We start from the raw sequence: 15,599 nt of genomic DNA on the forward strand, positions 1-15,599 counted from the left end.
CGTTTCCTGAATAGGGGCCCGGGTCTGCAGGGAGCTTGGGGTTTATGATCACTCAGGCTTGGTCTACACTAGCAACTTATGTCAGTATAACTATGTCACTCAAGGGTGTGGGAAATCCACACCACTGAGAGGTGCAGTTATACTGACCTAATTCCCAGTGTAGACAGTGCTATGTCAATGGGAGGACTTCTCATAGCTAGTGCCTCTCAGGGAGGTGGATTACCTATGCCAATGTGTGAAGCACTTCCGTCAGCGCAGATAGCGTCCTCACTGACGTGCTAAAACAGCGCAGCATTTTAAATGTAGACAGACCCGCAGCCTAGAGGACTTCACCTGGCACTTAACTCGACTGGAGCCCCCACGGAGCATCCATTGCACCTTCACTGGAGGCTGCACCCCAAGCAAGGACTTGCAAGCTCAAGCCCTAAACGTTGCTGGTTTTTAGATGCTCTGCAAAAGGAAGCAGAATTTTCCATGGTGCCGGCTGGGGTACTGGGATGCAAAGTGGCTACATTCAGAATATCTAGGACACCGGCTGTTTCAGGTTATATTTTATTTTCTCCAGGGGTGTAAAATGTGCAACAGGTATGTTTATAGGACTGCCAGCTCGTTAGCCAATAGGAATTGCAACCAAAAAAATAAATCAAACCAAAGAAATCTAACAATATACTGCTCTACAGCAATTAGTGCAAGTCAAGTAAAACATTGGTTCGACACATAAAAACAACTGAAAAGGCATTTCCAGGCCACAGGTATTATACACTGTGCTGTGGGGCAGTTACATTTTTCTCTCAGGGGTCGGGGGAGAGAGAGTGGGAAAGCACCTAGTAAGCATATTCAAGCTTAGCATTTTCAACCCTTTCAGTCAGGCCCCACTTCTGCCCCCAAAATCACAAGTGTGGCATAAACAGCACAAGATTTAAAAAGAACACTAAAAGCTGGGGTCTTTTTTATTTACTCTCTTGTTTCTGAGCCTTGTATGCAAGGGGCATTGTCAAGCTTTTCTCTGCAAGCATGAGTACTACAAACTTACTGTTCTAATGCAAGCTGAGATTCTCCTGTAATCACCTGACTCCAGGAGCTGGGGCTTCAAGTGAAACACTGACTATCTTGAGACTCATGATAAAATAACAAGAGTTGGAAACACTGGTTCCTTCACCTGTTATTTGTGCAGTAACTCTCTACCCTCATGCACCCAGCCAACTACTCTCCCCAGCAAATGGGGAAGGTGACTGGAGGCAGAGCTGCTTCCATTCTCCAGCTGTCCCTGCCCATTTGTGGGATCACAAGAAACTCCTGTTATCCTGTCTGTCTAGAATGAAACATTCTGAAGGTACGTTCTCTCTTTTGCCTTTGCACAGAGACAAAAGAAAGGAGACAACATTACTTTTCTAAGCCTGACAATTGTAATTGAACTTGGCAGTACTGGCTCCCTGTAAGTTTGCAGCACCAAATTTTCAAAATCGTGGCCTCAGTAGACTCATAGACTTTAAGGTCGGAACGGGTAGGTTTACACTGCAGCTGGGAGCACGTCTCCCAGCCCGGGTAGACAGACATGCGCTAGCTCTGCTCGAGGTAGTGCGCTAAAAATAGCAGTGTGGGCCTTGTGACACAGGCGGCAGTGTGGGCTAGCAGTCTTAGTACGGACCCAGGGGGTTGGGCAGCCTTGGACCCAGGCGGCTGGACCGTGGCACAATGTCCACACTGCTAGTTAATTGTGCGCTAGCTCAAGCAGAGCTACCCAGGCGGTGTAAACATCACTTATTAGTGCATGCATCATGACAGAATGACATGTCCCGTCTGTGTGGAGATATAGAGCAAATAGATTTTGTGTGTGGGAATTATCAACCAGTTTATCCACTGGGGATGATGGCTGTCTGAACAGACAATATAACTGAACAACTGCGTGTTTTCTTATCCGTTTGCAGGAATTTGTGGCCAACAGGGAAAGCTGACCAGGGCTTAGCACTTATCCTTTCACTTGATTAACTGAATATGTAGCTACTCAAACATCTGGTGTCTCAAGGTGACTTGCTGGGGGCTCTACCAGTTGGATAGAATTGTATGTGGTTTTCTGTCTGATTTCTAGTCACTACTCTTACGAGGAAAGTTAAACTCTCTCTTGGTTTTGGTCTTTTAATGTATTAGTTCCACTTTTTTCAGGCTTCTGGTCTTTTCTAAAAAATTGAGAGCTATGTCGTTCTTCCGCTGTGACAAGAATGATAGACCCTGAAGTCAACAGGGCTACACAAGTGCTTAAAATTAGGCATATGCTTAAGTACCTCCAGTATCTGGGCCATAATTAATAATGATGAGAAGAGGAAGAAGATGCCACCTCACTAGGGTGACCAGACCTCCCAATTTTATTGGGACCGTCCCGATATTAGAGGCTTTGTCTTATATACGCAACTATATTACCTCCCCCTGCCTCCCCAGCCCCGAAAAAAAAAGTGTCCCACTTTTTCACACTTGTTATCTGGTCACCCTAAACCTCACCACTAGCTTGGAGAGAATGTAGCCATACCTAGTTCCTTCCAGGCAAAAGGCCTGATTCTGATCTCATACCAGTTGAAAATCAGAAGGGACTCCCTTGCAACTAATAGAGTTATACTGCTATAAATGCTATCAGCTTCAGACTCCCAGGGAGCAGCTGAAAAGAACTTCATTGACAGTCACAGTTGACATGCAGTTCATGATTAGGAGAGCAAGGCTGAGTTATGGAAGGGTCATGGAGAATGCAGAGTGAGATGCTCCCTCCAATGTTTCACACACACATGAACACCTGTATATATACCTGTGGCCCAACATCACCACACAACATTGAAATGTAAAGAAACGGCAAGGCAGAAATAGAGTCTGTTATATTCCTTCCACCGTGAAATGATCTCAGCCAGCTACATACAACCAAAATGAGCTCATTCAGGGAAAATCAGCCTTAACTTCTTATCGTAATAATAATAACAATGGTTTCTGTTAACCATAAACATTGCAGCTAGACAATTAAATAAGGAGTGAATATTTTACAAAAAGCCTTTGGAAACCGCCAAATTTGTATATTCTGCAAACAGATTGGCATTTAAATGTTGCAGTAAAAACTTGCCATTGGTTGCACTTCTGGAACAGTTTGGCTTTCCAATGTTTGCCACATGCACAAGAACCAAGTCTTGTTCATAATTTAAGAGATTCAATTAATACTGTTTAATAAATATGAAAAAGTAGCTTGTCGTTTTAAAAAAATCTATAGGTTCAACAAAAGTTAAGGATGATTGTCCCATGATTAACTAAGGCAAACTTGTTTGTGTATCTTTTTTTTCCTTTCTTTTTTTTTGTACATAAAGCAATCACATAAAAATAGTTATAAATAGAAAACTTCCGAAGTTTTTTTCCCCACAGACAAACAGGAAAAAAAAAATTAAAAAACAAAAACAAAAATTAAAAACAAAAGCACACCTTGCTTCAAGTTCTCGTAGATTATACAGTACTCAGCATCTTTGGATACTTTACATGACTCCAAATCGTAGACAAAAACACCTGAAATAACCAGTTGTCTGTAAAATGTAGTTTGTATAAGAAGTTGGTACATATACAAAAAAAAGTTTGATGCAGTTTTAAAAAGTTTTCTTTCCAGTTCCCACTGTTCATTGCACACAGGGTCTCTGTGCATTTAATTTTGGAGGGCGGGGGGAAGCTAGTCTCAGGCAGTTCATCAGGATCATTCTTTTAAATGTGTTCTCAAAGCAGAAAGGAATTATTTATGCTCTAAGTGCTTCCTGACAAAGGGAATCATATATGAGAACGACTTCGAAGAGGGTGCTCATTTTGTCCCGTGCATGTAGCAACGTCTGTGCTCCAGTAGAGAGAGCATCCTTGAATTGTGACTGAAGAGCAGCACTTTTAATGGATGAACTGAAATAAAAAAAAAAAAACAACTACGGTCCTCTGGTTTCCTTTGATTCTGCTGAAACCGAAAGATAACAGTAAAAAGAAGAGTGAGCACGCCATAGTTTTTTAAATTTACATTTTTGAGCCTTGATTAAAATTAAAACCAGTCTCTGTATTGGCATGAAACTAACTGCAGGTCACCTCAGTAGACTGTTTGTTAAAAAGTTACCACCACTGTTTAAAAGGGGAAACTAGAAGCACATTGCTATCAAAGACTTCTTTCAATGAAGTATCTCATATTTTATGTTGTAAGCCCTATATTTCTGAGCTGACAAATGCTGAAGAATGATTTCTACTAGCACTCAGTGACAGTCTTGTTTTGTGGACTCTTTAGTATAATAATTTTCAGTCAGGATCCCCTGAGCAATATCTGAATCCTTTTCCCAGATGATCCTGGACAGCAGGGTCTTTGTATGCTCAGAATTTCGTCAAGGGATTCTGACATGTGACATATTTGCTAGTAATTTGTAATGACCCTAGGCCAGATCCTCAGCTGCAATAAATCAGCACAGCTGCACAGAGGGGCATTCATTTGCACCAGCTAAGAATCTGGCCCATGTCGAGGCCCTTTCAGACTGTTTTTGTCATTTGATTATGGGGTTAAAAAACCCAAGGAATTTAGAAGTGGCCAAAAAATGGTTTGCCATCTTCACTGATGTCCAGCTGACCATGTGGTATCACGAATGGAGAGCAATGGAAATCTCCTTCCGAAGCACTGTCTTGACCTCCAAACTAAGGCAAGTGATGTTTTCAGAAGCATTCAAAAGACCAGCCACCTGCATCCTGCAGCTTGACCCTTCCCACTCCCGCAAAATTGGATTCCAAGAACTAAGGGCAGGCTCTGCTGTTGGGAGGAGACAAGCTTCTCATCTCTTATGCCAAGTGCTCTACAAATGGTCTAAAAGGACACCCCTAGCAGACTGGGCTGGTGGAGTCACTCACAAACTCAACCTACATTTCCTAGTACAATCACAGAATAGTACCAACAGCAGCACCTCATTCAGAAGAATGTCCATTGTCTGTTTGGGTGTGGCTCCGCCTACCATCCTACGGCACAGTCTAGATTCACATGGGCGACCAATTGTTTCTTTGGAGTGAGATGATGAGAGACAGCAGGTGAGAATCAGAGAGAGTCGTTCACTCTTTAAGAATGGTACGGAACGTACCACACCCAGTACATGGGTAGAACTGGTTTAGTTGCTAGCCTCAGAAATTGGGGCCACATGGTTTAGTCCAGGCAGTCCACTGAATCCTGTGCTCCAAGGGTCAGGGAGAGGGAAGTATGGCCGTGCCGAGATGTTCTCGTTATGGCCCAGGGCAAAGGCAAAGATGCCCCCATTCCTTTCCATGTCCAGGTGCGTCCTCCCAAACAGCTTCATTTGGGTTTCTTCGAACTGGCTCTCTAGATCTTGCAGGTTTAGAGCATTCTTGGCCCCACTCATGAAGTGCTTGTGGCTGGGGCCTGGAAGGCACATGGCCGTGGTGCCAAGATGGCTGCTCATCTCCTCCAGAGTTGGAGGCATCATGAAGCCTTTCTCATCTGGCTGGCCATTCTGTGCAAACAGCAAGCTGGCCGCCCTCCAGGCTGCGGGCTTGCGCCCCCGCCTGGGCCTCGATATTCGACAGCTCTGCCGCTTGATATGGCGGTGGAGGTGGTCGGAGCGAGTGAAGCTCTTGTAGCAGAATTCACACTGGTAAGGCCGGACACCCGTGTGAATGCGCATGTGGTTCTTTAGGTCGTAGTTGTGCACGAATTTGGCATTGCAGTGTATGCAGAGGTATGGCCTTTCTCCTGTGTGTTTCCGCATGTGGATTTTTAGCTTGTCCTGCCTACAAAACAAAAGTCACAGCCACCTGTTATCACTTGAGCATAGATACTTAAAGAGGTGCTGTCACATTAAGCCCCCAATTTAGCCTTTATTTTTTTAAACTATACATAATATTAAGAAGGACAGTGCCAGGGAGGAAGAATGGTCTTGTGGTTATGGTATGAGATTGGCACTCAGATCCTAGCTCTGCTATAATCTTCCTCTTGACCGTGAGCAAGTCACTTAATCTCTTTCTACCGCATTTCCCCATCCGTAAACTGAGGATACTCATGCTTCTCTACCACCCCAGGATATTGTCAGGAGAGATACTTGGGAGGCACTAAGACCCAGGCCCAAAGGTATGCAGGCACCTAATGCCCATTGATTTCAATGGGAGTTTAACACTTATATACCTTTGAGGATCTGGGCCTAAGATGCAGTGATGAAGGATCACATAAGTACCTGGAGAGGTAGGTTAAAATTCATCCCTACCTAGAACTAATCCACCCACCCACTTGCTACAGATAATGTGAGTTGGTGTTTCCACTCCACACCCTCACTTTCTAGGGTGGAATAATTTGGCTCCAACTCAGTATCCAAAATGTTGTGATACGTGGAAGTCTCTTGGGTTATTTGACAATCAAAACTTTAACATTAAATGCTAAAGGAGGAAACAAATTAAATAAGACCCATTTCTACAATGATGGATCCAAGGAATCACCCAGCGCTTAATGGCCAGGCTGAGGGACAGTGCGGGAAGAGTGATATTTATGTAATTACAAAATTTAAAAAAATAAATTAGCAAATCTGCATATGTATATCAAGTGCTTTGCAGCTGGACTTTCTCCCCCTAGCCATTGCATATTGCTCATCTTCGCTTGTCAGCTGTTCACAGAGGTAGTTACAGTTCCTGCCTTGGACAGCACCTACCACCCAAACTTGATCCTAATACAAATAGTCAATAATAACTTTCCAATGCAATTTAGTTACTAATGTGGGTTTACTGTCGAGACGAGCTGCACAGCTTTCTGGGAAAAAGCATGTCAACACCGTCTGCTCTGGAAGGGTGAACTTCCACCCATCTACAGAAGGTCCCTAAAGTTCAGACCGGCCGTGGCTCCAACAGGCAGAGTATGTAGCTGTGGAGCAGGGACTCAGGGTCTCCATGATCTGCATACTGTGGAATTGAGCCTATGCCAGCTTTGCATAGGCCATTGGGGAGAGGACATTTGGGGAGGAGCAGAGGCACAGCCATTGGGTCCATGCTTAGTGGGTATGGACGTCTCTTCCAGCTCTGGAGTTGGAAAAACAACCATGGAGGGGTTCTGGAGCTACCCAAGGCCCTGCGGTGGGTGGGATTTTGTTCCGCCCCAATCCCTGCACTGTTCCCTCGTGCAAACCCCATTTACTCAAGCTTTCTGTAGGCTGGTGTATAGATCTAAGATGTACCCCCAGGCTCCTCAAGGACGGCATTCTGCTGAGGCTCAGCAGAGGTGTAGTGGGGAAGGCTGGGGCTGGAGCCATCACACATCAGAGCAGATCTGAGCACCTAGCATGGAGCAGTAATAAACCCTACCTAGTTCTATCCCCCTGCCACCCCCCAAATAGCCTCTACTGAGCAGCATCAGGAGGACACATCCCTGGCAGCATGGGTCCTGCAGCAGTAGCCCTGTAACCAGGGGACACAAGAGGTGCAGCTGTCCATGTGTCTCTGCCCAGGAGGGGGTGAGCGGGGAAAGCAGAGATATTTAATTTTCTGAGCTATCACCCCAGCTATGGTCCATAAATCACAGCTCATAGTGACACAGCAGACAGCCACTGACATGGCTGCAGTGGTATCCAAGGCACCAATCACCTTGGAATCTAAGCTCCAGTGGTGGCATTGCCACAAATGAGGTGGCCATGTAAGATCCCTGACCTGACTGCCTCAGTCCAATGGACTAGATAGCATGGTGCACGTCGGTATCTGGAAGTGGTGGGCCAAGCGTCCCTACAGCACAAGAGCTTATCTCCATGGGAAATGTTTCCAGTGATGCGCATAGAATGATATCAGTGTGGTGAAACAGCTATAGTTATACGGTATAACTCACCGTGTGGGGGTGTTATAATGGAAGAGGAGTGCCCCCATGGGGGCCGGGGGTGCATTACACTGGTATAGCCCTACCAGTTTAAATATAGCTTTCCTGTGTCAACAAGCCCCAAGGTCCATCCTAACAAACACACTGACTATGCTCACTTCTGTTTGACGAAAGGGAAAATCCCATAACACCAGCTACACCGGGCCCCTTTGGCACAGCTGCTTTCAACGCCGTGCAGGCTACAGGAAGCTCCATCTAATGGCATTCACAGAACCGTCTGCTCGCTATCACACAAGGCCAACAAGGCAGTTAGCCTCTGGCTCCAGCAGGGGGCAGTACAGAGCCACACCACCACAGGGACAGGCTCAGGGTGGGACAGGGCCGCCTGCTTCTTCCAATGCAGCTGGCCTGCTTCATGGACTGGTGCAGATGGACGAGGGAAGTCCCCTGAGGTCAGGGATTGCAACTGTGCCAGGTCCTTGTGCAGGTGATGCAACAGGGTGGGGAGAATTTCCTTGTGTTGCCCCCAACTGTGCACCCATGTCAAACCTGGCTCAAGGAACTCAAGCACTAGAATTTTAGCCGGGAACAATTTTCGAACTCCCTTTATCCAGAGAATTTGGCGCTGGCGAAAGGTGGCAGATTTGCTGCCCTGGTGACTGAGGCTATGTCTAGCTACAAAGGAGGCGTAGCACAGGCAGATTTTTCCATACTGCCCCCACTGAGCTACATCAACCACTGCACGATGGAGAGCTTCCGTACCCCTGCCAGAGGTGCCAGGTAATGCCAACGGCACACAGCTTCTGGGCCCAGTCCTGGGAAATACTGAACACCTGAGAGATGCTGGGAGCCTTCACCTCCCATTGACTTCAGCTCCCAGGATCAGGTCCTCTTGAAGGGACTTTCCCTGGCTAGTGTAGTGATAATGCTTTGCATATTGCTACGTGTGTGCCCCAGGTTCAAATCCTGCTCCTAATCTTTCTCTTCCTAGGCTGGCTGTGGCTAAGAGCTCTGAGACGGAAGTGCGCTCCCCAGAGGGAGGCTGCTGTATTGATAACCAGCAACCACTGGAGCGGATTAGGGGTGGCTCACAAGTCAGTGGGCTCCCAGGGGGGCAGGGACTGCTTCTTCCTGATGCCCCTGGAGGCAAAAGTCAAACTAAAGGGGGAGAGGGACCACAGAGCAATGGCCCCCAGCTCCTCCTAGCAGGGCCGGCCAAGCTTGCAGCAGAGCAAATGCATCTTTTTTAAGGGTGCAGTTCTCTGTCCCCCTCTAGTGGTGGTTGGGCCACATATAGACTGAGCCTGCTTCAGCCTTAGCTGACAGGGTCTTTCAGTTCAAGAAGTAGAGGCTTTAAAATCCCACCGACCCAGGTCCAATCCCCCCAGGGCTCTCTAGCACTGAACACGCAGCAGATCAGAGGGTTGACTCTGCCCCATTACCACCGACTCTGTCTATGAAATTCTGCCTTTCCCTTGCTGCTCCAAAGTGTACTTTGCACTTATTGTTTTCTAGTCATTTCATGTTCTTCTAAAAGCCACACAATCACACCCTTCTACTTACAGATTCTGCATCTGGTCCCCTACACGTTCAAAACAAATTGTTTGATAAAAATACAAACAAAAAATTAAATCATTTCCTATCATCAAAACCAGAGGTTAACATGCACTGGGAAATAGGATGACCTTGGTGAGATCAGAGAGACAAAGTGGGTGAGGTAATATCTTCTACTGGACCAACCTATGTCAGTGAGTGGCTTTCAAGCCACTCTCAAAAGCTTGTCTCTCTCACTAACAGAAGTTGGTCCAATAAAAGATATTATCTCACCCAGCTTGTCTGTCTAATACCCTGGGACCAACATGGCTACAGCTACATTTGGTGAGATTGGCATTGCTGATTAGTGCATCTTGGTAAAATATAATTTGGTGCTAAATCTTCCCTTCCTGTTATACTCCCAATGACCACGAGGTGTCTCACGAGCTTGCTTTTAAGTATGATGCTTCAATTTAAGAGTTTGAGATTGTTGCAGAATATGGATATGTACGTTTTACACTAGTTAGTTTTTTACAGTAATATCCCAGGGACTTACACAAAGATTTACAATTTGGCACATACACTATCTAAATTAAAGAGCTATTGTGCAGCTCCAAATTTAGATTTCAGAGATTTTTAAAAGCACCTATTGGATTTAGTAGCAAAATGACATTTATTTGTAAAATAAATATTTTTTGGAAAAGTCTAAGACCAATAGAAATGTTTCCATGATTTTTTTAAAAATCCAATTGATTTTTTTCAAAAAATTGAACGTTTTCCTACAGTGTTTGCTAACTCCAGCATTGCAGCATAGCTCGAGATCCTAAAAAGTGAAACTGCCTCGCCTATTTAAATTGTCCAAACGGAGAGAAAGGCAGAAAGTCAACAAACTGTATACTAGTAGAAAGTAAATCTGATTTCTGAAATCCTTTCAGTTTTATTTATCTAAAATGTTTGTAACAGGACTAAGATTTAAATTATATTTATATAGGCACACAAAAAACCTACATTAAAAGAACATTATTAAGGCTGCAAAGTCAAGCAGTCAGAAAGTTAGCAAATGCCAGAATTAAGGTTGGCTGAGGTAACAGAGTAATCGGTAGCAGTAACTGACAGGGGCGTCATTTCAGAAAAATTCTTGGGAGGGAGGGGATAAAGTTATGTCAGGGTGTAGAACATTATAGGTGATTAGATTATATTTTGCAAAGTGTGAAGGGGGGCACAATAAGCAGAGCATATAGACCAAAGTCAGGGGCAAACGAACGAGTATTTTTGCCCCTAGCAAGTGAGGCCCCTGGTAGTCAGTTGTCATCCTCACGTGGATCAGCACTAGAGGGGTATGTGCTTCTTTCACAGATATTTGCTGACAGCAGAGGAACGGTAACACTCAGGAATCTTGGGTTCCGTTCCAGTCTCTGGAGGGGAGTGTGTTCTAATGGGCACAGAATCTTCTGCCCATTCTCCCCTCAGGGTGACCGCTTCTGCCTGGTCCCCTCCAACATGTCCCTGTTCCAGTCCTGTTCACCCCCCACCCTAGCTCCTTGTCCTAGTCCCATTCTCTAAACCTAGCCAGTCCCACTCTCCACTCCTGAGGCTTCTCATCCCAGGCCCATTCTCTTTGTCCAGCCAGGCTGGTCTCACCCCTCTGGACTCCCTATCTCAGTCTCACCCTTACTCCCAGTCTCCTTGCCAAGCCATTCCCAGCTCCCGCCATCCTCGGAAACCCACAGCTCCTTGTGCCAGCTAGTTTCAGTCTCCCCTTCCCTGTCCCTCATCTGATCTCCCCTTCTCCAACATTCTCCATCCCCGCTGGGTCCCTGTGCCAATCTCCTTCCTTGGGCTTCTCATCCAATCTCAGTATTCTCCTCCACAAAGCCTTGACTGAGTGTCTCTGCCCATCCAATGCCAGTTTTCTCCCCACAGCCCGGCTCTTCCTCACATCTGTCTTCCCCCCCTCACTGGTTCTCAGCTCCAATCTCCTTGACCAGTCAGTCCCAGTTCCCTCCATCCCAACTCCCAGTCCATTTCCCTCTCTTCCTCCCTGCCATCAGCCTCCAGTCATAGCATAGGCACTGACTCCCTGGGTGCTCCAGCATTGGAGCATCCACAGGGAAAAAATAGGGGGTGCTCAGCACCCACCGGCAGCCCCACTGATCAGCTCCCCCCCTCAACGCCTTCTGATCAGCTGTTCAGCGGCATATAGGAGGCGCTGGGGGGTGGGGGAGCAGGAGGAGTGAGGGCAGGGTGTGCTCAGAGGAAGGGGCAGAGTGGGGTCAGGAAGAGGATTTGTGGGGGTGGGGCTTTGGGGGAAAGGGTGGAGTGGGGTTGGGGACTGGGGCGGAGCAGGGAAGTGGAATGTGGGCGCACATGAGTCATAGTATCGCTTCCGCCTCAGGTTTCTTGTCCCAGTCTATTCCCCCATCTTCTCTGCAGGGCCAGCTCTTATCTCATCTGCATTTGAATCTGGCAGCCTCCCCCTCTGCCTAGGCCTAGCAGAGGGGTCACTGAGAGCACAGGAGAGACAGGCTCCCTGCTCTCAGTTCAGATGCCCAACCCTGCCAAGGCCCAGAGCTGCAGTTGTAGGCAAAGTCCTACTCCACCGTGGTGGATGGAGTCTTTGGGAAATTTTACTGCTAAAATCTAAGTCTCTACTGAGCATGTATGAACTGCGATTTTTCAAAGGCCAAATTTGGGTGGATTTTCACGGGGAAGGCGAAACGCATCTCCCTGACACAAAGACGGTCACCCTGCCAAATGTCAAGTCCCTCCTCCAAAGTATAGGGCTTTTCAAAGAAAAGGCTATCAGAATTTTTTTAAATGGGCAAAACAATGTATTGCTCCCCCCCAACCTCGTTCTCAGAAACAGCTGGTCCATTTTGGCTGAAATTTTTCAAAGCCGCCTGAGGCAGACACCTGGATGGAAAATTTCACCTCAAAGGGTTAAAGTTTTGCAAAGTTATAAACAACTGAAAAGGGAGTCCTATAATGGGAAGTATCAGTCAACCTTAACAAGCTACAGCATACCAGTTAGGTTCAGTTGTCACCGATACTCTTACAATACAATATAAATTAAAAACAATATAATTTTAAAAAAATCATATTATGCAGTAGTAGTATGATTTTTAACCTACCAGGATCCCTTTTCTTGACAGACACCTTGGGTGCCAGAATCGTATACTATAGATACAGGCACAACTGATTCAGACCATTACGAACAACTGTCTGTAAGATACAATCTGGATCCTTTAGCACATGCCTCTACAATGTGAGTTACAGGAGTATCCTATGGACGGCTGTTACTGGAAGCCAGTATGTTATAAAGTAGGAGGGTTTCACTGGCTTGTTTTTATATTTGTTAATAAAGATGATCAGCTTACTTTTTTTTTCTTTTTAAAGCACTTCTAGGTGATCTGGAAGCGCCAAGAGATGCACAAACGTAACTTATGGAACCCCTGGATCTTACCTTTCTTATCCATCCTCTCTCTCTTTGGTATGTCACACTCACTGTGCACCCTGTTTCAGAAGAGGCCCCAGTCCTCCACAGATGTATCCAAGTGTCTGCCTTTGAAAGTCCCCCTTGAAGTCAGTGGCAATATTTGGTGTGTAAAGTTAAGCATGAGTCTTTGAAGAACTGAGGATTTAAATTGTAAAATCTTTGGGGCAGGAAGATGTCTAGCTGGGTGTGTATACAGCACCTCACACAGTAGGGCCATGATACTGATTAGGACCTTGTTTGCTACCACAACACCAATAACAACAACAAATAAAAAAAGAGAGTCTTTCTGGCTTGAAGACCCTCTCCTTGAAAACGGTGGAACAACACGGCTACAACGCAGCGAACAGGACAGCTAACATATTGTCAGTTTTCTCCAATCCTCCAAACCTTCAAAAGCCAGACTAGAGTCTAAGCAATTTTAATTAAAAAAAAAATCAATGTCCTATTAAATTAGCCCTGTTTCTTGCAATCAGTTTTACACAGGAGCAAGAGTTCACAGATCCAGCTGCAGAATTGGGGCCTTAATCTATTCTTTAGCTGGAGGGGATTCCCTGAGTTCTGTAGTGTTCCCAGCGCGCTGCAGCAACAGGTGGCAGATGTTTGCTCAGGAATCACAGGAATCCTTCCATGGGCATCACAACCACCCTAGTCTGGGTTTAAAAACTAATCGCAACTGATCAACGTTACACCAATATTACAGTAAAAACATACCTAACCTTCTTTGTAAAGACAACCCTCCTCCTCCCTGCGCATTAAAGCTATTGCAAACTCATTACAAAAATCTCAAGGTTTTTAAACGCCCACTTTATTCAGTGTATCAGAGAGGGGGAAAAAAGCTTTAGTGTTGTATGATTAGATGGTATGATTTCAGGGCAGATCCTGCAAAAACTCAGGCATGTGAACTTTACTCAAACGAATGGCAGTCAATGGCGGCAAAGTTACATACCTGCACAATTCTAGGCAGGATTACGGCTTTAGTTTTGCTTGACTTTCTTTGTTACCCATTTTCTAGCTTCTGCTTCTTGGATATGAATTTAGAAATCATGTAATATAGAATATCTGATGCGTGAAAGCCAAATGTGTAATACAGAACCCTTATACTGCAGTGGTACAAAATCAGAACCATTCATCCAATCCTCTTTGAAGTTTGGATAACTGGGTCCTGGATCAGCACCATCTCTGTGGTGGTTATACAAAACCAAACCAATCTCTGTTTTGTCCATCTCCGGATTTAATATCTTCTCAACTCTGTGTATTATTGCACACAATACGACATAAGAAAAGACTTAGGACCCAAGTCCTGAGTTCAGTGGGAGTGGTACACCCAGACAGTATCCTGCCCAAATTGAAATCTGCCCTTCATTTTCAAATGGACAGGTGAGATTTTTAAAAGTACTCGGCGCTGGCCTAATTCTGCTCCCATTGCAGCTGGTGGAAAGCATCCTGCATTGGCCTCACTCTGGGTCTGTTAAAGACATTGGGAAAACTTCCATTGTCTTCTATGACAGCAAAGTCAGATCAAAGCTGAGCACTTTTGAAAATCTCACCTGACAACTTCTGGAAAAGCTCTATCCATATTAAAGTGTGGTTGGAAGGAGCTAATATACATACATGTGCAGCATGCAGTACACTGGGACCTGGGCTTGGCAGAGCCCTCTAATTGCTACCACAATATAAATGATTAATAACAATAACGAGACCATTCAATGTAATTTCTCATTTTACGGGAATTGCTCACTGAAGGGACAAATTCTGTCTCAGCTGTACGCTCAGCTCCCACTGAAGTCAATGGGGACCACATGTGCATCCCAGATCAGAATTTATTCCAGAATGTTTTTCTAATGTAGCATCTTCTCCATGAACAAAGTCCCCTGGATGGCACATAAGCTGCCACAAGCTACAGCATACCAATTAGGTACAGTTGTCAATGATATTCTTATAGCTGGTTGCAGATAGATATGCGTTTTGGGGGAGGAGTGGAAGGAGACACAGGCTAGACAATGTAATCTGGAACTTCTTACTGGCAGGCTGTTGGTTCAACCTGCAGTATGACCTAGTGGTCAGAGCACTATACTGGGATGCAGAACCCTTAGCTTCTCTAGTCTGCTCCTGGACAGCTAGGTGGCCTTGGGCAAGCCTCTTCACCTCTGTTTCCCCATCTGTAAAATGGGGATAATGATACTGACCACCTTTGTAAAGTGCTTTGAGATCTATGGTTTGTACAGCACCTAGCACAATGGGGTCCTGGTTCATGACTGGGGCTCCTAGGTGCTATGATAACATAAATAACATGGATGAAAAATGCTATATAAGAGCACGTCTGATGGTGCGTGCGAAGTGTGTCTGTGGTCTTAGCTACTTCCCTTATGGACAGTTATCCACAGCACCAGCACAACCACACCTGGTATTAGTGGCAGTGGCCTCAACAGAGAGGCTGGCCAAACACTGGATGGGTGTGAAAATGTAAACAGTCCCTACAGGTCAGGGGTGAGGCATATTTGTAGGGCAGGTTGGGGAAGTTTGCACTATTGCTCCCTATTATGTAGCTAAATGGAAGTTGTATGTGTCCAGTTCTAACAATGCTGCGTTTTTCAATAGCACTTACATGTAAATAGGTGTGGGGTGACAGTGACGGTAGGAACAAATTACCTGCAGTCATTAATTAACACAGGCAATCGGCCTTTCCCTTTAAACATCAGGGTTAGCCAGATCACACTGGCTACACTAGCCTGCGGCACAATG

At 45.5% G+C, this 15,599-nt stretch overlaps 1 protein-coding gene across 2 annotated transcripts in view; it reads right to left on the reverse strand.

The window, feature by feature from the left end:
- Positions 1-565: 565 nt before the first annotated feature.
- Positions 566-15,599, reverse strand: part of ZBTB7C (zinc finger and BTB domain containing 7C) — a 200,270-nt gene continuing 185,236 nt past the window's right edge. For both annotated transcript variants that reach the window (XM_039545631.1, XM_039545632.1), the window contains one exon: positions 566-5,772. In XM_039545631.1, the coding sequence (XP_039401565.1) occupies positions 5,136-5,772 (637 nt within the window). In that variant the 3' untranslated portion in view covers positions 566-5,135. The remainder of the gene's footprint in view (positions 5,773-15,599) is intronic.

The sequence above is a fragment of the Mauremys reevesii genome, linkage group 6, assembly GCF_016161935.1.
Source record: "Mauremys reevesii isolate NIE-2019 linkage group 6, ASM1616193v1, whole genome shotgun sequence".
Lineage (NCBI taxonomy): Eukaryota > Metazoa > Chordata > Testudines > Geoemydidae > Mauremys > Mauremys reevesii.